Here is a 23,403-nt window from a genome sequence, read left to right on the forward strand (position 1 = left end):
GAACCACCTCGTTTACCCTAACAGTAATCCTGAGACCTCGGCGTTATTTCTGTCGCCTTTTTAAACATGCAGACTTGTTAAAGGTCACAAGCTGAAGTAATGGGGTCAATTTAAACTCTGGTTCTCCTCAGTTCGAGGGTCTGATCTTCAAATCCTATATTATTGTGCTCTCAGAGAGTGTAAGGGAAGCCATGCTTCTCTTCCTGATGGGTTCTGTTGTGTGTTCCTTGTCTGTATCTCGCTGACCTGGATCAGCCCAGGAAGGGCTGGATGAGTGATTCTGGTTTCAGTCTCTCCTGAGCTTGCAGTCAGACAATGCCTGGGGGTGGGAGTCTGGGCGGGGGTGGGGTAGCATCTGGGAACTCTCTCTACGGTCTCTCCACATAGGCCAGGTTGGACTTCCTCTTAGCATGGGTGGCCCCAGTGCAGTCAACTGCTTACCTGCCAGCAGAAGGCTTCAAGAGCGAGTATCCAACTAACCAGGTGGAAGCTGCATCCCCTTTTAGGGCCTAGCCTCTGTAGCCCTGAAGAATTATTTCTACCACACAGGCTACAAGCATGTTCCAAGCCCACCCAGATTCAGAGGGAGAGGAATTAGATGCCACCATGCGACAGGGGAGGAGCAAGGTTCTAGAAGAGTATGTGGGGTGGGAGATACAGTGGTGTCCATCTTTGGAAAATATAAGCTGCAGTGTGGACGTTTGGGGCCGGGGATGAGGAGCATGAGAGGGAAGATACGTACCTGTGATATTTACCCTTTGCTGGGGATCTCATTTAACTTCCACCAAAGAACTTTATAAAGGGGACATTGCAATCTCTTTACATTTTAGACATGAAAAATGGAGGCTCTGCCTACCTGGTCAGGGTCATTTTGCACCCGCTCTACACCAGGCCCCTGACAGATGCTTTACAAACACCCCCTCAGACTACCCCCCACCTCAGTTTATTACTATTAGGCTCTCATACAGGAAGAAACAGAGGCTAATTAGCTTGCCCCTGGTGAGCAGGTGGCAGGACTAGAATTCAATCCCTCTGCCGCATTTTCTGCCTTTTGAAAGCTCATTCATGGGCCCCATTACTGGGGCCGCTATGTGTCTCATCTCTCCTCTTGTGTCTTTCTTGGAGCTTAGTCTTTCTGGACACAGGTCATCCCATAAATGCCACACGGTGCTCTGGAGAGAATGAAAGGAAGCAACGAAGTTGCCTATCCCTCTGGGAACCTGCCTTTTTCTCTTGTTCTCCCAAAGTAGAGCTGCCACATGGACACTGTGCTGAGCTGGCCAAAAAGCAATTTGAAAGATCGCTTCTGAGATTGGCAGTCGCATTGACTTGGCAGGGAGTGAGGTATTAACTGCTTTCATATAGGTTATGCCCGAGGCCTCAGATCTTCTTCCTGTCAGGCTCTGCCTTCCTTCTGGGAAGCTCTGTGTGAAGCAGCCCCCTTTGCTCTGAACAAGAATCCTTTGACCTCATACCTCGCTTGTTTTTCGTATTGCAAGCCTTCCGAGAGAGCAGAAACAGGCTGGTCTAAGTTTAGCAACCTGGGGAGCTTAATGTGGCTTTGGCAAGAAGATCTCGATACAAAGAGTCTTAGTTAGTTGGCCAAGAATAGCAAGGGACAAAATAAACTCATTTTAAAAATAATAAATGGAAAGGGAGAGAAAAAGAGAAGACGGAGGGAAGAAGAAGGGAAATAAGGAAGGGAGGGATGGAAAAAAAGAAGAAAAGAAGGAGGGAAGACAGGAAGGAAGGCAGACAGAGGTTATGGAAGTCAATAAATTCATTGTTGTAATATGTGCCAATAGCAAATTGAGTAGAAAGAAGATGTGGTGAAACAGTAGAAGAAGCGTGCACACTGGCACCGCCATTGTTTGAGCTCCCCAAGCCCATCTCTGATGCTTTATTATTATGAAATATCTAACAGTATGTAATACTAAGAATAAACATTTTCCATCAATTGACACTGTCACTGTGTCAGAGGGATTATAGACATGATCTCGTGAACACCCAAAATAACCCACTATATCCTCCAGCCCTGTTTACAGATGAGGAAACTGAGGCTCATGGGGGCAAGTACTTTGCCAACAGAGATAGCCCTGCTCTGGGCAGTGCATTGTAAATCTATCAGGTAGTGATCAAGGGCTGGTCCCCAAGGGCACAGAGAGCACTGCCAGGATTCAGTCAAAGGACGAGTTAAATTTTCCCAGCTCAGTCACCCTTTTAGCCCAGAGCCAGGCCTCTTAACATGACCCTTCCTCCAAGTCTGAGTCTGTCCCAGGCTCCAGAGTCTCCAGAAACTGCCTCAGTAAGAGTTTTTGCTATTGTTGTTGACACTAAGGCTATTATGCTGTTTCTGTGGGTGGAAATATGTACTTATTATCTGAAGCATTAAGTGTGTTTTTCCTTCATTTCATTTAAACAAGAATTTATTAATCCTTGAGTACAGGCACTGCCATTTATTTAGTGCTGGTGTGGAAACAAAGTAGAGAAAGCAATTAATAAACTGAAGCGACTGACAACCCAGCAGGAAAACAACTTGTACATCATGTCAGAGGCCAATCCCTGGGCACCCACGGGCAAGCCATTCTCTGGTCCTTCCTTTTTTTAAAAAATAGGCTAGTTTTTAGAGCAATTTTAGGCTCAGAGCAAAATTGAGCAGAAAGTACAGAGAGTTCCCATATACCCTCCACCCCTAGGCCTGCACTGACCTCCGCCTGGTCAGCATCAGGCACCAGAGCACTACATGTGTTACAGCTGATGGATCTACATCCACAGTTACCACAACTGCACTGACACATCTTCATCACCCAAAGTCCCTGGTTTACATAAGGTGTCACTGTTGGTGCTGTACATTCTGTGGGTTGGCACAAATGTATAATGACAAGCATCCACCATTATAGTCTCATACAGAGTAGTCTCACTGCCCTAAAAATCTCTCTGTTCTCCACATATTCATCCCTCTTGTCCCCCCAACCCCTGGTACCTCCTGATCTTTTTACTGCCACCATAGTTTTGCCTTTCTCAGAATGTCATAGAGTTGGAATTGTGCAGTATGGAACCTTTTCAGATTGACTTCTTTCACTTAGTAATAGACATGCAAGGTTCCTCCATGTCTTTTCATGGCTTCATAGCTCATCCTTTTCAGCACGGAATAATATTCCACTGCCTGGATGCACCAGTTTATTTATTCATTCACCTCCTGAAGGACATCTTGTTTGCTTTCAAATTTGGGCAATTATGAATAAAGTTACTCTAAACATCCAGGTGCAGGTTTTTATGTGGATGTACATCTTCAGTCCACTTAGGTAAGTGCCAAGGAGTGCAGTTGCTGGATTGTTAGGCAAGAGTATGTTTAGTTTTGTAAGAAACCACCAGACTCTTCCAAAGTGGTGGTGCCATTTTGCATTCCCCCGAGCAATGAAAGAGAGTTTCTCACCAGCATTTGGGCTTGTTCCCTGCACTGTTTAAAGCACTACTGAACCGGATTGTGTGGAAACAGCTAGAGAGCCAGATGTAAAGTCAAAAATGCCTCTGAGCAACAACACTCAATGTTACATCCTGTGATGTTCCATGGAGCAGAGTTTCTCGTGCCCTTACTCAAAGCCACCAATTCTTACTCTGCACAAAATACTAAAAGTCTGGTTTTCTGTTTTCCCAGCCCACTAAGAATTGGAAGCATTAAAGAGATGGAGACACTCAGAGCGTAAAACCAAAGACACACGCACTAGCCTGTTAACAAATAAGTTAACAAACAACTATGTGATCTTGCATTCTTCAGAAGCCTACCTGCATACCTGCTTGTCATAATGACATCAAGCGTCCATTGAAAGAATGAAGTGGCATTCAGGGTACCACAGCTATTAAAAATTGAGGCTAAGTCCCCACCTTGTGGACTTGTTGTTGGAATTAAATGAAATGTATGTAAAATGCTCGACGTAGTGTCTGGTTCATAGAAGTGCTAATAAACATTGGCTGCTACGTAATGGTGGCGATGATGGTGATTATGTACCAGGCAGTTCGACAACAAGGAGAAAGAGGAATGGAAAGAAAAGCGTATTGGAATTCCTTAGGCGTTTATTGAGATGCTATTATCCCCAAGGTGAATTCAAAGGTAAATGGCATGTGGTTCCTCTTCTTGAAGAAATCCTTGGCTAACGTATCGTGCAACTATCATGGAATGTGATAAATGTTGTAACATCGATTCGTAAGAGTGGCATGATAACACAGATGAGGGAACTGTTATTTTGACTGCAAGATCAAGAAATGCTACAGTAGATATTGGAGCTAGGCTGGAAGGATTTTGCTGTTTGGTGAGGGGAAGGCATTTTAAGGAAGGACGTTACAGGCAGAGGGAACAGACTGTAAACAGCATGGAGTCATGGAAATCATGGCACAGTCGAAAATGTAGACAAGGGTAAAATCAAAGACAGTGTAGCCAGGAGATGGGCCAGAATGTTCCCTGAAGGCCAGTTGCTGATTGCCTAGTGTATGGTACCAAGGAGTATGGATTTTATTTGAAAGGTAGCACCCTGCTATTAAAGGCTTTAAGCTGAGAAGAAGCTGCGTGATTAAATGTTTGCTTTCAACACATGCTCCATGCTTAAGGCAGGAAAGAAAATGAAATTGAGTGGGTAGAGGATGGAGGCAGGGAGACCATGCAGGGGTTCTTGAGATCATCTGGGTTATAGCGGAGGACCCCAGACTTCAGCAGAGGCAACAGGTAGACTTGTAAAGACTAAGTGGTCTATTGGGAGAGGCTGTGAGGAGAGGGCAGAGAGAGTGGGCAGGTAGAAAGTACAGTCAAGCATGACTCTGAGGTCTCTAACTTGGGCGTTTAGGCAACCCAAGGAAGGAACTTTTTATAAACCTGAGATTTTTTTTTTAATCTTCATGATCCTCTGGTAGCATGAAAGAGGCTGAATCTTTAATACCATTTCAATTCCGAGTTTTTTTGATATTTTCTTGCTCCACTCAAGAGAATACCACTTAAATTATGCCATAAAGTCAGAACCAAATGAATGCAATTCATTTTTCTAAAAGTTCCAAGGAGGGACAGACAAACGTGTACTCAAAGAACAGATGTCAAGCCAAAAATAACTAAATAATACTCTGAGGCTGGACCGTCTAATATGGTGACTACTAGTCACAGGTGGTTTCTGAACACTTGAAATGGAGCTACTCTTAATTAAGATGTGATGTGAGTGTAAAATATATATAATTCATATCAGATTTCAAAGATTTAGTATGAAGAAAAGAATACAAAATACTCTTAATAATTTTATATACTACATGTCAAAATAGTATTTTGAATATATTGGATCCAATAAAATATATTACCAAAATTAATTTCACTAGTTTTTTTTCTTTTTTAATGCAACAACGAGGAAGTTTTAAATTATATATGTGGCTCACGTTGTACTTTTGTTGGACAGCACTGGTCTGGGAAATTCGATTTTTGCAGCATCAATATTGAACAACTAGACCAAGGGTGTATTTTGCATTATTGGTTTTCTTCCCGTTGCTGGGGAGGGTCTCACCACCTGATGTTTTCTAATATTTCACTAGGTGTCCTTATGCTCTTTAAGAAAAAAGTAGTTACCATAGCAACTGCTGCAACACCTTGTATTTACCACACCTGGAGGGAGAGATATAAACAGACATCAATCAGTCATTCAGGTTTACATATTTATGTTTCTTTTCATGTATATCTGGGTCTTCCTTTGCAAAACAGAGCTCTGAGCGTAGGAAACTTGACTTCTAATTCCCACCTCTGTCACTGGCTGCCTTGGGTCTGTATGAGGAGAGGAATAACTATCCCGTGCCCACTTTAGAGGGACACGTGGATAGATAGCTACGGAGTATTTTGCAAGTTATTCTTAGGGTGCAGTGTCAGTCTAATGTCACCCAGTTTAATATAGTAATGGTATCTACTATTGTTAGTGCAATGCTGGAGGCAGGCAGAAGGGACAAGAGGTTTCCTTCGGTGAGTACGGGTGAGGGAATGCAGCAGGGAGAAAAGAGGTCAGACCAGGAAAAACCAAAAGCAGGTGACCAGCGTCAGCCTTGTTCCCCTAGACTGTAACTGCCCTTTTCGGGTATTTCCCATATTCAGCAACAAGTCTCCACTGTCTGGGACAAGCCTGGGAGTCCAGAGCCCCTGCTGCAGAGAGTTCATCCCAGCTTTCACATGGAAAAAGCAAACAGGTTGGAGTTTTTTATGTCAGTCATTTCATGATGCATTAAGTGTTGTGCTCATTTATGCCACTTAAGTTTCTCAAAGATCTTCTCATTCCTGGGTCAATTCTATTTTAACATACTTGTCCCTCAATATATATCATCCGGACAGAGATGAGAGATGCTGAGAAAGGAAAATTGGAACAGACTAAAATGATTCTTAGTTCCTTCACCTCAAGCCAGTGCTGGCTTCAAAATATCCATATAGATGGGCCATAAGGATTTCCACATGGTTGATAGTAGAGGCTGCGTTTTAGACATTGAGGTGTTTGCATAGCAAGCATGCAGTTTTCAGTTGGATACTATGCTTATTTGAGGTGGCTGGAGGAGGGTTTATGATCGTCAAGGGCAGGGGAGGGGATTGGCTAAAGACGCCTCGATCCAACCTACCCCTTTTTGGCATTTCACAGAACTTAGATATTGTGACTAGAGTAATAAACATTCTAGCTTTTGGATTTGATTTGCACAGGTGTGATAAATCTTCACGAGGCTTTTCAACTGATGATGCAATCTGTCATTTGCAAATCCATTCACTGATTTTTTTAATCTACAGACAGTCACCCTAAATGAAAATCAAAGAAGCTGCTACAGTTACATCTTGAGATGTTACGTCTTGAGAAATCCCTGCTAACTCAGCATTTGTATTTAAGAGGTCCTCTGCCCAAGAAGAATCAAGCCAAAGAGAGATAAAAATACACTGCAAAAATGCAGCCACTCCCCTGAAGTTTCAAGAAAGGTTAATTGTCGTTGTCTGGTGTTTGGAGTGTCTCTCCCTCCACTCCGGGGGAGGGGAAAGGAGGAGGGGAGACAGATGAGGGGTCAGGGAGTGTGATTTTCTGATCAGAACGCAAACAGCACAGTTTGAATTATATAATGGAGCTGCTGTGAGTCAGGTGACAGGCTCACTGAGTAATTCCCTGCAGAAGGAAACAAACTGCATGTTAAAAAGCTCAACAAATACTCTTAAAAAAAGAAAGAAAGAAAGAAAGAAAGAAAAACAAACAAAAAAAAGCAAAGCCCAGGCCGTGAGTTCCAGACTTCCAAGCTGCAGTTTCCTCTGAATTCTCTCCAGGCTGAAACAGCTGGGCTGGCTGGCTGAGTCCCAAGGACTCACAGAGGCTGCGGAGAGCCCAGTGCAGGTCGGGGGTCTGGTCTGGATCACCGGGTTACTTTCTGTTTCATTTCGAAATGTTCCCTGCTTCTGAAACTGGTTACCTCCAATGTCAAGGAAAGCACAGGACTCCTTGGAGACTCCAGCAAGGCTTTTAAGAGCCAGGGCTTTGTGAAGGTAAGAAGCTATCGCGTCCTAGCGGCTGGGGGCTGCCGCCCCGGGAGTGGACTGGGTGCGAGCAGGGAACGCCAGGAGGAGTCTGCCTACTTGTTCTGGGATCTGAACCAGGCTGGAGAAACTCTCTGTGGAAGGGTTTTAAGGTTAGAAAAGGGATAAGATGGACCCTTCCTGCGTGAATGGGTGGCCACTCAGTCCGTGGTGAGTTGGATCCGTCTGCAACCCCTGTCTGATCTTTTCCCCTCCCTGGTTCCATCCCCGGGAGGAATTGGTCGTAGTCAGGGAATTGGCACCGGCTGGCCCGGGGCTGGGAAGGAAGGAGAAGGGGCTGCCTGGCACCGAGAGGCTGTCTGGGCGTGTGTAGCATGTGTATTTCAGAGCCTGACACTTGAGGAGACTGTTGCTCAGTCTAGAAACGCACAGCTTCTTTTGGAGAGCCAGCGAGCAGAGGCAGAGGACAATACACGTGTGAGCAAAGAGCTTTGGGAAATCTGTGAGGTAGGCATTTGAGTCTTAAATAATTTCATTGCTTTTTGTGTGTTTGTTAGTTGGATCTTGTAGTGGCTTTACGTTTTGTTCAGTTTAGGGAATTTTCTCTTTTCGGAGCTGCCAATATGAGTTGGTTTGGTCTTTCAGTCCTCGGACTTGGTTCGCTGGATGTCTTGGAACCCCCTGGTGCTGTTGTAGATGCCTGGAAGTCAGAGATCGGTTAGGAAGCCGTGCTGTTTTTCAGATCGGGGAGATTCACTTGCAAATCTCCCTGCAATGGAGACTTGCCGGGAGTCTTGGATGCTTGCTGAGGCAGCCAGCACTTAGGAATCTCAGGAAGTTTCTGACTTAAAGAGACAGGAAAAGACCTTGTCGTTTATCTGTTTTACATGTAGTAGTTAGTACCTGCAAATCCCAAACTCCCAGTTCATCCCTACCCCCGCCTACTGGGAACTGTATTCAATATCTTGTAGTAACCTATACTGAAAAAGAATATATACGTGTGTGAATCACCATGCTGTACACCGGAGACTAACACAACATTGTAAATTGACTATATTTCAAAAAAAAAATAATAAAAATAAGGGGGAAAAAAGAGGTAGGAAAGGAGAAATCCACCTGGCATAGGCAATTGTTAATTTGGGGAAGGTGGGTGCTGGGAGCTGTTATCAAGGATCAGGGAGAAAGATGACTGGCAAAATAAAAGAGTTAGTAAAGGAGTAGATTTGGGGGCATCCTGTCTCAGGCTGTGCCATTTTGAGGTTTTCAGCGTGGATATAAAAATCAATAAGACAACCAATGACAGCTCACGGGGCATGAATAAGAATTGCTACAATGGAGTCTTTTTTTTTTTCCCACTGACTCCTAGAGACCCTGAGAACCAGAAAAGACCTGAGTCTGGAAGAGTTCATTTCTAATAGCTATTCCTTCTGGCCACATGAGGTCCTGTAAACAAAATATGGTGATGTTAGAACCAAAGGGAAAATGTGCTTAGAATGATGCCTACGAAGACATTTTCAAGTTTCTGCTGCCCTTCCCCCCTTCCCCATCCTGCTCCCAGTTTTGGGCAAATTATATAATTTGAATGTGTCTAATATTAACAACTCTTTAGAGTGATACAGTTATCACTGCAAGAGGATATTCGGGTGCTAGAATAAAAATGATCTTGAATCAGTGGCTCTTAAATCTTTGAGACCATGGACCACATTGGGAAATTGAAATGACTTAGGTGATGATGAATTTCTAGAGTCATCTCTCTGTTGTGGCCCTAACACCCCCATCTTCTGATGCTGAACAAATAAAACTAAACAATGACAACAAACCCAGAAGGCATGGCATAATGAGGTTTCTAATTAAAGCCCACTTTTGAAATATCAATGGGAAAATATTATAAATATTCATAATATAAGAAAACAGCTCATCAAGCATCTTGTGCAAGCCATGGTGGTCCCTCAAGAAAGTACTGCTTAAATAATTTATGTCAGCACAGTGAGTTCCTTTTATCCAGATTTGCATGGGTTGCAACTTGCTGGAAACCTGCATTTCTGCACTTCAGTAATAAAATGAGGATGGAAATTCATAAGGATGACCTTCAGACACCACAAGAAATCATCATTGCCTTCCAGCTCACAGATCAGAACACGATGCTCTGAATAGTTTGAGTGCATTTTCTTGCTAATTCTCTAAAATTTGGCAATCTGCCTAAATTGTGGTGCCCCCATTTTTCACACCAAGAACCAGGACTTGTGTTCTTACAAAGGACTTTTGTGTTACTTTCAGTGTGAGGGACAGTCTGGGAAATGCAGTTCAGATGCCAAGTTGTAGTTCAGATGTCCATTTCTGGGACAGTTCAACACTTTATGGGATAGCTGGTCAGAAGGTGTGCAATAGGGTAGCTCTGGAAAATTCAACCCTCATAGAAATATAGATGCTTTTGTTAAAAGCATACTTTTTTTGTGTTCAGACTGACTTGGGTTTGCATTCCAACTCTGCCACCTATTCAGTGACTGACATTGGGCAAGTTTCTTGGCCTCTCTAAGGCTGTTTCTTCCTCTGTAAAATTGGATAGTGACAGTACTTGCCTTGGAGGTTGCATGGGAGTAAATAAAATAATATGTGACTAGAACAGCACCTAGGACAGTATGTGGAACTGTTAGCACCTAACAGACAGTGTCTGCTGTTACGACTGTTATCATTGAGGGTACCTTTTAATATGCCAGAGATAAAGAATATATTGTACAACCTTAGATCAAGGTTCATGAGCGTCAGACTGTTCTGGAATTAAGTCATTGGCCTGTCTGTTCCTCTATATAAGGAGGCATCGCTATCCCCATGTTTTGCACAGAAGAATCCGTTGAACTGGCTTAAGGCACACAGAACATCAGTGGCAGAACCAGAGAGGGAAGATTTGCCTTCAGACTCTGTACCCTGCCCCCGGATCTCACCACTCCTGATGGTACTGTGGAGGGTCCACATCGGGGGTGGTCCAACAAGGGCAGAGTAGCTCCTGTCTCTGAAGAGCCTCTGACACCTTCGCAGGGGTGTAGTTTGGTGCCACAGGCTTGCCTTCCCCTGCTTCAGCCCTACTATTAGCTGTGGCTCTGCCTTTCTTTCCTCCTGGACTTGCTGGGTGGAGGACCCTTACAGGTGTTGACTACTTGGCTGGCTCATACCAATGGGTGGTGGTGACCGTGAACGCCCAATTCCAAGTCTCCACTGGAATAGCTCAAGTGGTAGAGCAAATGCCTAGCATACACGAGGTTCTGGGTTCAATCCCCAGTACTGCCTCTAAAAATAAATAAACAAATAAACCTACTTACTCCTCCCCCAAAAAGAAAAAAATTTAAACAAACAAAAAAAAAAACACCTTAAAAAAAGCAGCTCTCCAAGTCTCTCCTGGGGACAACACAGAATCTGCTACCTTTGTCTAGCCCCTTCTTTCTTTTTTTTTTTTAAATTGAAAAACATGAAAAATTATTTAATGACAGTACTCTTGAAATTGCATGAAAGACTGTGTTTCTATTTTCTCTTCGCAGACTTCTAACATAGGGATTTAATGCCTCCCATAAAGCAAACTCCCCATTATATACTGTGAAGTCCAAAGAGAGTCACATAATTAATCTGAAGGGTAAAGATGTCAAAAGCCCTTTACTTTTACATCTCATGCGTATTCAGTTTCTTGTAAAATTCAGAATCCACTGGTACAAGGAAGGGGTTAAAAGAAGTGATTTCATGAAAGGTCTTCCAGGTATAGCCTGGGCTTCCCTAGGAAACTAACTAAATAAAAACCCTGACTTGGGATTGGTCATAAAATGGCAGAGTGGAGAATAGTGTAGGATGACTTCTTCTAAAAAATCTACCACAAAAGGCAACACCAAAGTCTAAAATTAATAGAAACAGAAAAAAAAAAAAAAAAACGAACAGAATTACAGAAAAATAAGATGCTAGATTCAAAAATAACAACAAAAAACCCCCCAAATTTTGACATGTAAAAACACCCCACACTTGGAAATATTATAATGCTAAGGAAAAGAGGGAGGTGGTGGAACATGGGAGAAATAGCAGAGAGAATGGGATCGAAAGACCTGGTTATAAGTTCAGTTCTATACCCCGGGTAAATCATTCAGTTGAATCTATCTCTTCTTTTATAAAATTATAAAAATAATTCCTGCCCCTACACCCAAGGCTACTGACAGGAACAGATGAGCTGAGGAACAGGTATCAAGACTGGAGAGGTGACCAGTATTCTTCTTGTCCACACTGGGAACTTGAACTCCACCTGAGTCTATCAGGCAGGTGTTAGTAACTGTATAGAATTAAAGAAATTTGACCAAAAAAAGAATATGTATGTTATAAAGAAACAGAATTTTCTTCTTAATAACGCAGAAGAAGAAATAGCTGATGAATAACCATTAACTTTTATATTTGTCTGCTAGGGCTTCCATAACAAAATACCACTAGCTGGGTGGCTTAAACAACAGAAGTTTATCTTCTCACAGCTCTGGGGGCTGGAAGTCCAAGATCAAGATGTTGGCAGAGTTGATTTCTGCTGAGGCCTCTCTCCTTGGCTTGAGAATAGCCACCTTCTCCCTGTGTCCTCATATGGCCTTTCCTCCATGTGTGCACAGCCCCGTGTCTTTTCCTCTTCCCGTAAGGACACCAATCCTATTGGATTTGGACCCCACCCCACAGGACCTCATTTAATTTTGATTACCTCTTTCTAGGCCCTATCTCCAAATATAGTCACATTCAGAGGTACTGGGTGGGTTAGGGCTTCAACATACGAATTTGGGGAAAATACTATTCATCCTATGACATCTCTAGTTAAAAGGTATATCCTTGGTCTAGGAATTTATAAAAGAAAATGTTATCTCTAGAGAGGAAAATGGTATCTCCAAATTGCTGTAGGGAGACCATGCCATGGAAGGTAGCCTGATAGATGTGGCCCAAGATTCAAGAGAAACTTGCCTTCCTGGCATATTTCAACTAAGAGGGAAAGTGAGGACCTTGTGTTTTTCACTTCCACCTGGCATTCTGTCAGAGAACTAGCAGACTGTCCCCAGCAAGGTCACATCTCTATGGTGACAGCTGTTCTTGGAGGAGGGATTTAATGTTGTTTGAGATTAGAGGCTCCTTTGAGATCAAAAGGATTATGGCATTTCATGGGCTAGTTTCCCACATCCTCTCAATATTCTGTCTCTTAAAGGAAGATTAAGATTGGTTCCATCATCTGGGTTCCTGCTGTGTTTGGTGTGGTCATGCATACTTTTCACTATTTCCTCAGTCAGTCCCTAACTTTCCCAGTTCCCATTCACTGTGAACCATGCTATTCAGTGACATGGTAACCTGAAGTACACACACACACGTACTCATGTGCACACACACACCTTTATTTATTCCTGAAACAGAATTTGTGATTAGAGAGGAAGATGATTTGTACATGATATTTACACATTGCTTTCTTTCTAAATTTCAGATCTTTGATTTCAGGGAAGGAGATAGGGGGCCCAGCTCACAGCTGAGATGTCCCCACACATATGGCAAGTGAGGAAGGGAACTGATGCCTATCTGAAGTTCACAGGCATGAAAAGGCTTGAAGGAGAAAGTGATGACAGGGATTCCCAGGTGGATACGGATAAGGAGGGGTGTGCCCCCTGCCTTCCCCTCCCCTCCCCAATCTCAGCTGCCCCTGTAGGTGGACCATTTACACACGCTGGTCCAGCACATCCGAGATCCCTGTTAGCAGTGTGGGTGCTAGATCCACACAGGACATGTGGGAAAATCATGCAAATAAGGCACACACCTTGATTTTCCTTTTTAAACAACTGATGATGGTGAAAAAAATATACTGGGAGCAACAAAGAAGCGCGTATTTAGTAACTTGTGAAATACTCCCATGGTATCCTTTTTCCTTAAAAATAAAAGGTGCTTGCATTGCCCAGGAGGAAAGAGTCAGTTCCCCAAGGTCATGATCATACCTCCTGATCCTTTCTGGTGCTGTGTCAGCACAAACAAGAAAACACTTCATCACTAGTACACACTTTTCCCTTTCTACCAGGATCCGTTCTGGCGGCAGGGGAAGGAACGGGCTTGTGCACTAGGTCAGTTTGCCCAGCCTTCAGCCTGTTGGGACGCAGTGCTCTCCCCAAGTGGCAAGCGCTCCTGTGTGGGTTACTGGGAAGGGGCTGTTGAAAGGAGCCATGGTGTAATTCAGAGTATTTCAGTGCCGGCATTATTTAGCCCTGATTTTAAGGTTCAGGACTTGCCAGGGAAAGGACCTAAAGGCTAAAGAGAATAAGGGGCACAGACTCAGGAATAAGCCATCAGACTTTAAGGAGACCAGTATTGGTTCTCTTTGGCTTTCCTATAAATTAGGAACACAAATTAGGAACTCTTATTTAAGTTGGTTTGTTAATATACAGCATTTCTCAAATGAAAATGTGTTTGATAAAAGCACAAAATAAAAAATAACTACCTTGGAGTTTTTGTTGTTGCTGTTAATTGTATTTAATCAGTAAGCACTGTCTACTGAACCTAACGCAAGGTGTTATGCACAGAGTTTTTCAGGATAAAAAAAGAGATGAATCCAATTTGCCCATATTTCTTTAGAGAAATAAAACTGTCCATAAAAGAGTTAACAAAGTATAGAGAATGACAGCTTCATGAGAATGGAAAAAAAAATGGTTATTGAGGTTGAGAAGAGGGAAATATTAATTCCAGCTAGAAAAGGCTTTGGAAATGTTTCTAACAAGAGTCTCGAGGGCTGAATATTTCTGTATGACGGGTGAAGAGGTAGAGGGGGGAGGGATCTAAGTAGGGGGAGGCAGGGTACATTCCCAGCAGAGGAGAGGAACTAAGCTGGAAGCAAAACCATAGAGGAAGGCACACCTGAATTGTAGGTGAGGCAAGGTGGCTAGGCCAGTTCTGCTGGGGGAAGAGGGTGAAGAAGGCAACCAGTTGCAGAAACACTGGAAAGCACTTGAGTATCAAGTGGAGAATGACATGGTCAGAGCTTAAAACTATGTGTAGGGTGGGGTGAATAGAGAGGGATGGTGAGTGCATCCATCAGTTACACCGCTGTTCGAGCAGCGGAGGACATAATAGTGGTTAACAGTAATGATAACGGTCATAAACAGCTCTCACTTATTGAGTGCTCCATACTTGCTGAGCATTTTCTTTAGATTACCTCCTTTCATCTGCTCAGCAAACCTCAAAGCAGGTATGAATACAGCCAGTCCTCATTAGGTGCAGACACTGTATTTGCAAATGCTCTTACTTGCTGACATTTATTTGTAACCCCAAACCAATGCTCATGGTGCTTTCACAGTCATCTGTGGACATGTGCAGAGTTGCCCCGTGTGTACTTTCCCAGTGAAATTAAGGAAGGTGATGCTCTGTCTTCTTGTTTCAGCTCATACTATAAATGGGTGTCATCCTTGTAGTCTATTTAGTCTCACGTTTTTCACTTTTTTTTTTTTTTTTTTTTGCTTTTTGTTGGCAATCTTGCTGTTTAAGATGGTCCCCAGGTGTGGTGCTGATGTGCGGTCTAGTGTTCCTAAGCATAGGAAGGCTGTATTGTGCTTAATGGAGAAGATCTGTGAGTTAGGCATGCTTTCATAGTGCTGTTGGCCATGAGTTCAAGGTTAATGGATCAACAATGTATTCTAAATAAGCTGCCTTTAAACAGAAGCACACATAAGACAAGGAATAAATTGATCAATTGTTGAAAACATTGTGGCCAGAGGCTCACAGGAACCTAACCATTTCCTAAACATAACCTAACCTAAACCAAACCTAAACATAACATGGTTCAGTGTTCACTAATTCAGTATTCACAGTGACTTCATAGAACAAGGCTACTGTGAATATCAAGAATGTACTGGTAATCTCCTTTTCACAGAGAAGTAAACTGGGATTTGGAGAGATAAGGACCTTGCCTGAGGCCACACAGCAGTCGCAAACCCAGTATACCTGATAGGAATGTCATAATGTGATATATACATTTGTAATGACATAACAAGGGCCTGGACCAGGTGGGAGCAATGAAGGATGGAGGGGACAAGGTAAATTACAAATGGTTTAAGAAGTAGAATCGACAGGATTTGGCCACTGATTGCACTAGGAGGGCAAAGAGGAAGGAGAGGTCCAAGAGGAGTCTGAAGTCTGGCGGAGGTGATAACCTCTTGGAATCAGGAGGGCCTGAGAAAGGAAGGCTGCAGGGAGGTTATGCAGCAAGGTCAACTGCGATTAGGAACTGGGGCTTGAGAACATAAATGCCAGTTATTTTTGGAGCAGTCGCTATATTCCAGGTACTGTTAAGAGCCTTTAGCTTAATGATCTCATTTAAGCCTCACAACAGCCCCACGAAACAGGGACTATTCATGCCCATTTTACAGATGAGACGAGTGAAGCTCAAAGAAGTAAAGTAAGGTGCTTAAGGACACCCTGCTTATAGGCAACAGAACAGGGAATTCAAACCCAGGCAGAGTGACCCTAGAGGTTGTAATAAACAGAGAGAAATTCTGGAGTTTAAGATCTTGGAAGAAGAGAAGCATTAGTGTTAATACTACCCTATCTTGTTCTCTAGTTTCTTCTTTTTAATTTTTTTTTTCCAATATTCTCTCTTTACACTGCATATTTCCTACTTTCATGTTTTTACTCAAATTCTTCTCTTCTACAATAATACTATTCTTCTCTTCTAGCTTTTAGGTTTCTTTCTTTTTCTTTTTTAGTGTTGCAAAGGGGTAAAGTGATTTGGTTGCTGCAGAAATTGGACACCTTACATTTTATATTATGTTGTATTGTTAAAAACGTTTGAACATTTTAAGGTTTCCTAAAATGTAATACATGTTACTTAAGAAGAATTATTCTCTGAGTATTACTCAGCCATAAATAAAGAATGAAATAGTGCCATCTGTAACAACATGGGTAGATCTAGAGGGTATTATGCTAAGTGAAATAAGTCAGACAGAGAAAAACAAATATCCTATGATTTCACTTATATGTGGGATCTAAAAAACAAGACAAATGAACAAACAGAACAAAACAGAAGACTCATAGACACAGAAAACAAACTGGTGGTTACCAGAGGGGCAGGGCATAGGGTGATGAGTGAACTAGGTAAGGGAGATTAAGAGGTGCAAACTTCCAGTTACAAAATAAGTGAGTCATGGAGGTGAAGTGTACAGCATGGGGAATATAGTCAGTGAGTTTGTAATAATTTTGCATGGTGACATGTGGTAACTAGGCTTAGCATGGTGATTATTTTGTAATGTATAAAAATACTCAATCATTATGTTGTATACCTGAAGCTAATATAATATTATAAGTCAATTATTTTCCATTTAAAAAAGAAGAATTATTCTTCTAATTTTTCTTGCATTTCACATTAGTAGTATTATGGTTTATTTACAGGTGTTCCCATCAATAGAGGAAACATGATTATGCTATTTGTATATGAGATTTGGATAACGTGGCATAAAATGACATGGTCCTTGTTTTGCTTTTCATCTTGGATATCAATTACCTTTGAACTTTTTTAAAAGATATAAAGTGTCCCATTAAGTTTCCCAAATCTGTATCACTGAGACTTATTTGCCCATGTCCCTGGGATATTAAGAAATTATATATTCCCCCAACATTTAGGTGTAAGTGTTGTTTTCACAGCACTCCTAGTAGGACTGTGCCTGGGGATGGAATGAGTTCCCAAAACAGAGGGTGTTTCATCTAAAAAGTGCCAGAGCCATTTATTACATTCAAAAACATGTTAACAGTGGATAATAGGGGAAAAACTCCTGTCAGAATCTTTGGTTCCTTCTTTCTTTCTCATATGCCCCCCCCCCCCAAGATGTCCGGAAGCTGAACATTGTTTCTGGCCACACGGAAGGTGCTCTCCGGAGCTGTGAACTCCACAAAAACGCTTCTGCCCACAGAGCTCAAAGGCCAGAGGTTGCAGGAACAGTTAGCTTGAAATCTCTGTAGTTAAGTGGGAAGGAGTTCACCTACAAGGGAGTTTCTATTCTTTGAAATGACCCAAGTCTGAAACCTTCCCTTTGTAAGTTAAAAAGAAACCTCTTGAACTGCTCTGAAACCAGAAGGGAGAGTTTCAGTGCTGCTGGCAACTGGACTATACACTCAGTCAACTGTGACGCTTAGGTGAGTAAATTCTGCATTTGTACAGAGACCTGGTAATTTAGGAACAAAGGCAAAGACAAAGAAACCTTAAGGAATCTTTGTCCTCTTCTTCAGCAGCCGTGGCATGAAAGGGAACTGGGGAAAATGAAGCCATGTTTGAGTCAACAAACACTTGAAACCATCCTTCAAATATTCTGGACAGAATAAATTCCAAAGTGTGTTTTGCCAAACCCAGGGGAAATTAGCTCCATATGTTTCTGATTTATTTATAGTTTAATCATCAAAATATTGCTTTGCAAGGACTAGTTATATCCAAGAAACCTTTTATGAGCCATTTTAAAACATTATCTTGGAAACAGGAAGCCCTCTTTTGCCAAGAGCTAACAGATGCCTGCACAGAGGTTTTGGATCTGGTTGTGGCGGCAGAGCCCTGGGTCCTGAGATTTCCAAGTCTGGCAGAGCCAATTTCATACTGCCTTTGGGGAATCTGTGCTGTGTGTTGGTCTCCACTCACTAGAATTATAGAAATCCTTCGGGGAGGATAACCCAAGGGGAGGGTGACCACTGGCTTCCATGATTCTCACTCAAACTCATTCTCTTTCATGAGATTTTATATCCCTCTCACCATAGTTTGTTTGCTAACTGGTAATTCAGGAGATAACTCCTCTACCGAAATTTTAATGGTAACATCCTAGCCCTTACAAACCTAAGGCGGAATTTCATAAATGAGCTTAGAAAACAGCGGCTTCAAAGGAGCCACTGACTCCAGGAATAGGAAAAAAATTTTTTTCTCTTTGTTTTTGAGTTTTTTAAAAAAATAAACTAAAACTCTCAGAATTTTTTTAAAAAGTCTCCTAAAATGGCTTTAAATAAAATAATGTTCGTGCTGCTTTCTCTCTCATTGGTCTTCATCGGTGGTTTTTAAAGTAAGTTTCCTGATCAGTTTCACCCGGGGAAATTGTTAGACATGGAAAATCTCCGAGCCCACCTCACACCTACTGCTCCCAGTGATTCTCAAACTATACATACATCAGAATCACTGACAGTCTTATTAAAATATGTGTTGCTAAGCTCCACCCCTAGAGTTTCTGATCGAGCAGGTCTGGGTGTGCCCCGAGAGCTTGTATTTCTAACCAGTTCCCAGGTGATGCTGCTGTCCTGGTCCTCCTGCTTGGAGACCCGTTACCCTACCTTCTTTCCAGTTCTCATCACTGGCTGGCAGCTGAGTGGCAGGGAGATGGGCATTAAAGCACAGGTGTAAGTGGAGCCCGTTCCTCTAATGGTTCCTCTAATGGTTATTTGTGTCTCGATTTTACAAGGATGCCATCTTTCAAAATTCCTATGGATCATTATTCATGTCCAAAGAAATGAAATAGTTTACAGAATTATTAGAATGATTATGTAACTCTGGGGCCTCTACAAAGAATTAGTTTAGGAAATGGGAATACCACGAAGCCAGTGTATATAGAACGCCTATGATTTTTAGAGACTTTCATGAATTAGACTATCTGCAGGCTTTACAATTATATAAAAGTAGGAACTAATTCATCTGATGACATGAGTGTTTTCTGTCATTAAAATGTAAGAGGACTTTTGTTGCATGAATTCTTGCTTAAGGAATATTGGGTATATAATGGAGAAAATGTCTTTAATGAGAATTGTAAGTTGATCCTGATGGACTGTACTGATCTTCAGGCAGATCATGAGGCTGGAGCTCAATGAAGGCATTTCTTCAGAGAGGTCTGCTGGTGCACTGCTTTGTGATGATCTGACAGCACAAAGAGCTTATAAAACCTTTAAAAAAAAAAGTGGTTCTCGAACTTTCAAATGCATTAGAATCACCTGTTAATTTTGTTAGTAGTAGCTGCTGATTCAGCAGGTCTCGAGTAAGGCTCAAGGTACTTCATTTCTGAGTCCCCCAGGAGATGATGTTGGTCCACGATCCACACTGGGAGAAGCAAGGTTCTAGAATAGTAGTCCACGACCTTGGGAAGCCTTTACAAAAGTTCTAAGTCAAATGTTCAGGGTAGGGCTTGGGCATAGGTATTGTTAAAGCACCCCAGGTGAACCTAATATGCAGCCAGCATTGAGAAGCTCTGACCTGGAAAAGCAGAGTTAATATTTCTAGGCAGCTTCTCTCAAAGTCAGATGTCTCGCCCCAGTATTTGGTGAGTATTAGATTGCAGTGAATTCATACTTCTGTAAAAAGAGCCTTAAGTGCCTATTTCTATGTTGCTGATAAAAGAAAGAGCCAGATGCTTTAGATTCCTGACCTGCTGACTGCAGAGTTGAAATTCAGCTGTGAAAATTTAGCACCCTGTTTCGTATTCTCTCCTCTACAGAGAACCTCCCTATTTACTCTTATAGGTGAGCTACAGATAGAATTATGGGTACAGCCAACATTGACGTGCCAACAAAAGATGATTAAAATGCTCAAGTACTTAGACACATATTTGAGAACTCAGAACCCTACACACACACACACACACACACACACACACACACACAATGAAGAGAAAAATTTGCTTTAATAATGTCAAACTGTTTCAATCCACTTGTCTCCAGCATAAAATAAATGTAATCTTAGTTCTGTGGAACATCTGATTGTGCTTATAACTGCATCCCAGTGGACCTTTTTGGATGAGTCACTTGCAAAGTGCACCCATAAGTAGCTGAATGTGCTGTCTGTGGTTGAATAATTAAATGTTGTACACTTAAACATTAGAGAATGCCTGCCAAATACAATTATTCCAATTGTAGCCAAGTTGAAGTTGAACTTCTCTCTCCCCCAATAATTAGCCAACAGTTGCAGTTACTTCTTAAGGTCTCTGCTCATTTCTGGTAATGAAACTATGGCAAGACAGGGAAAAAAATGTATCCCTGTTTACTCTGGTAGATGGATACAGACCCACTTTGTCTAATAACTGTATCAAGTTATCTAAACATTAAACCCCAAAGAAGGGGACTTTAGTGCCCAGCATATTTTAGAAGTTAGATTAATCCGTCCAAAAGCCATCTCCTCCCACCCCATTTTTTTGCCAGTGGTATTATGATGACAGGCTGTAAGGAATTAAGATTTTGGATGACATATAAATGTTCCTCATTTTATGCTATGGGTAGTTCATGGGCATGAATCTGAGACTGACAAAAGTAATCAGCATTGCAGAAGTTGTCTTCTTACCCACGTCTCCATGAATTGAAACTGTACCGTAATGATGGTAGTAGGACGGACACGGCCAGTACGGTCATGAGGGGTGCTTCTTGGTCTTCAGGGCAGCCCGCCCACTGTTTTGAGCTCCTGTGTGCTCTGCCCTGGCCCTTGGAGTGGACTTAGTGCACTCATGTAGCAGCGTGAGCAACACAGACCAGCCAGCGTGGGAGGACATAGTTGGGATCCCTTCCCTTTGTTTCTTCTCTGATTTCATCTTCTCCCAGTGCCAGCCTGGAGCTCCTAAATTTCCAGGGCCTGGAACTCATCTCTTGGCCTCTTTGCACATCGTACTTTACCTTTGTCCTCATCAGCACTTAGACATCAGATTTCCTCACAGATTTAGGCTTGGCTGCCCTGTGGCTGTCCACATCCCCTACTGCTTTCAGTCAGAAACTTCCTGTCCAAACTCATCCCCAAGGAACCCATTCCCACCGTGACGACGTTAGCCAGGCCCACCCAGCAACTATACAGAAGACCACCTAGAAGCCTGGGGTGAGCAAAGTGAAATGGATCTGGCCCTCAGATTCCTGAAGACACCAGCGTGGGGAGGAGGGGAGAGAGAGGGGGCTGGGAACCACCCTACATGCACTTGGGAGCTGATGCCCTCTCCAGGGACTTTGTGTCCGTCTATGTTCACCCCTGGAACCCTGGGTCCTCTCACCACGGAGACGAGAGTTTGGGAGTAGGGATTGGGGAGGAAGAGTGAGGAGGGGAGCATCTAAAGTGGTACATTCTTGAAAAATCATAATTTGAAAATGCACCCTTTAAGTGCCAGTTCCCTGTAATCCTGAAAGTTCTGACCAATAAAACCCACTCCCCTTCAGGAATACTTTCAGGTAGATCCTGTTTGTCGTTTTTGAAAAAAGCTAGTGTAGAATTTTGAAGTGATAGCCAGTAAGCTCATGGGTGTCAGTTTGCTTAAACAGTGAAATTTTCTTCTAGAAGCAAGGGCAAACCACATCTGGAATCCGTTTGAGGGAACCCAGGTTAGTGGTTGTGCAGGTCTAGTGTGAGACTCAGGAGCGATGGTAGATGGGCACTTGTTTTCCTTTTAGGATGTTGGAAATGTTCAAAACTTAGATTCTGGTGATGGTTGTACAACTCTGTAAATATACTAAAATTCATCGAATTGTACAATTAAAATGCGTGGATTTTAGGGTGTGTAAATTATGTCTGAATAATGCTGTTAAAATAAAAAGGCATCTCAGAAACCCTGCTAAGGAGTTTGGATGTTTTCCCGGTTGAGGCAGGAAGGTACTGATGATGTAGACTCATGCACCTGCATTTTAGAAAGCACCCCCCCTGGGATGGCGCACCCCTTGCTGTGCAAGGCTGGGGTGAGGTCGAGAACTGGCCTCCACTGAGCATCTGCTGTGTGATAAACACCGTGTAGACACCTGCTACACATCCTCTCGTTTAAGCCTCACAGCAGCATACTGGTACCTTTACTCTCGCTGGATGATTTATTGCTGTTGCTATAGAGATGTAATTCTACCAGATCTGAAATACAGACAACCACTGCTTTACCTGTGAGACAGTTCTCATAGGTAGGCTCAGGGAGGTTAAGTGACTTGCCCCAAAGCACAAGGCAGTAAGTGGCAGAGCCAGGAGAACTCAAGGGACGTCTGACTGAGCTAAGGCTCTGCTCTTTCTGCTCCACCCCGCTGCCCTGAGATTGGGCAAATCTGTGTGCCCAGCCTGGGCTTAAACCACTTGGTAGGTTGCTCAGCATTAATACTCTGACATGCCCTTGTATTGGTTTTCTGTTGCTATTATATTAACAAATGACCACAAATTTAGTGGCGTAGAACAACACGGATTTATTCTTCCCAATTCTGGAGGTCAGAAGACCAAAAGCAGTCTCACTGGGATAAAGGCAGCGGTGGTTCTTTCTCGAGGCTCTAGGGTAGAATCCGTTTCCTTGCCTTTTCCAGCTTCTGGAGGCCACCCGCGTTCCTTGGCTCTGGTTCTTTCTTTGCAATGGGATTCCTGTAACTTCTGCTCCTGTCAGCACATCTCCTTCCTCTCTGACCTGACCCTCCTGCCTCCCTCTTAGAAGGACCCCTGTGACTACATTCGTCTATCTGGATAATCCAGGGTAATCTCTTCATCTCAAGAGCCCGAATTTACTCACACCTGCAGAGTCCCTTCTACCCTGTAAGGTAACATAGTCACAGGTTGGGGGACCAGAATGTGGACATCACTGGGGAGGGGCATTACTCTACCCAGCACACCCCTGCTCTAGAAATCTATGTTTGAAAGGAGTCTCTGAATAAATGTAATCGTCCATATTTTGTCCTTGAACGTAAACTCAAAAGTTTCTGTTTAGTCGTAAGAACCAAAATGAAGACTTAAATAATGCTAATTATTGGTCTCCAGTTTGTCTCTTGAGACTTTAGAGGAATAAAATAAAGAGAAAAAAAGCTTGATGAGGTGCCATCACGAATACTACTTTCCTTTGAAGGTGTCATTTTTAGTTGATAAATTACAGGGTTACTTTAGTATGTCAAGCCCGCAGAGAGATTTCATGCCAGAGGAATGTGGATGT

The 23,403-nt window shown here is 42.7% G+C and overlaps 1 protein-coding gene across 4 annotated transcripts in view; it reads left to right on the plus strand.

The window, feature by feature from the left end:
* PHACTR1 (phosphatase and actin regulator 1) overlaps nucleotides 1–23,403 on the plus strand; it is a 440,363-nt gene that overhangs the window by 182,293 nt on the left and 234,667 nt on the right. Inside the window, exon 1 of one of the 4 annotated variants that reach the window (XM_045509595.2) lies at nucleotides 7,052–7,522. The exons of 1 other annotated variant lie outside the window; for it this stretch is intronic. Coding sequence is in view for 1 of the 3 variants with exons in the window: in XM_074348117.1 (XP_074204218.1) it covers nucleotides 7,702–7,723 (22 nt within the window). In the remaining 2 variants the exon portion in view is untranslated. Of the gene's footprint in view, nucleotides 1–7,051; nucleotides 7,523–7,701; nucleotides 7,724–7,810; nucleotides 8,021–23,403 lie in introns of those variants that run through there. 2 more of the 4 variants (XM_074348117.1, XM_010945714.3) reach the window with 2 other exon arrangements.

This window comes from Camelus bactrianus, chromosome 20 (assembly GCF_048773025.1).
Source record: "Camelus bactrianus isolate YW-2024 breed Bactrian camel chromosome 20, ASM4877302v1, whole genome shotgun sequence".
Taxonomy (NCBI): domain Eukaryota; kingdom Metazoa; phylum Chordata; class Mammalia; order Artiodactyla; family Camelidae; genus Camelus; species Camelus bactrianus.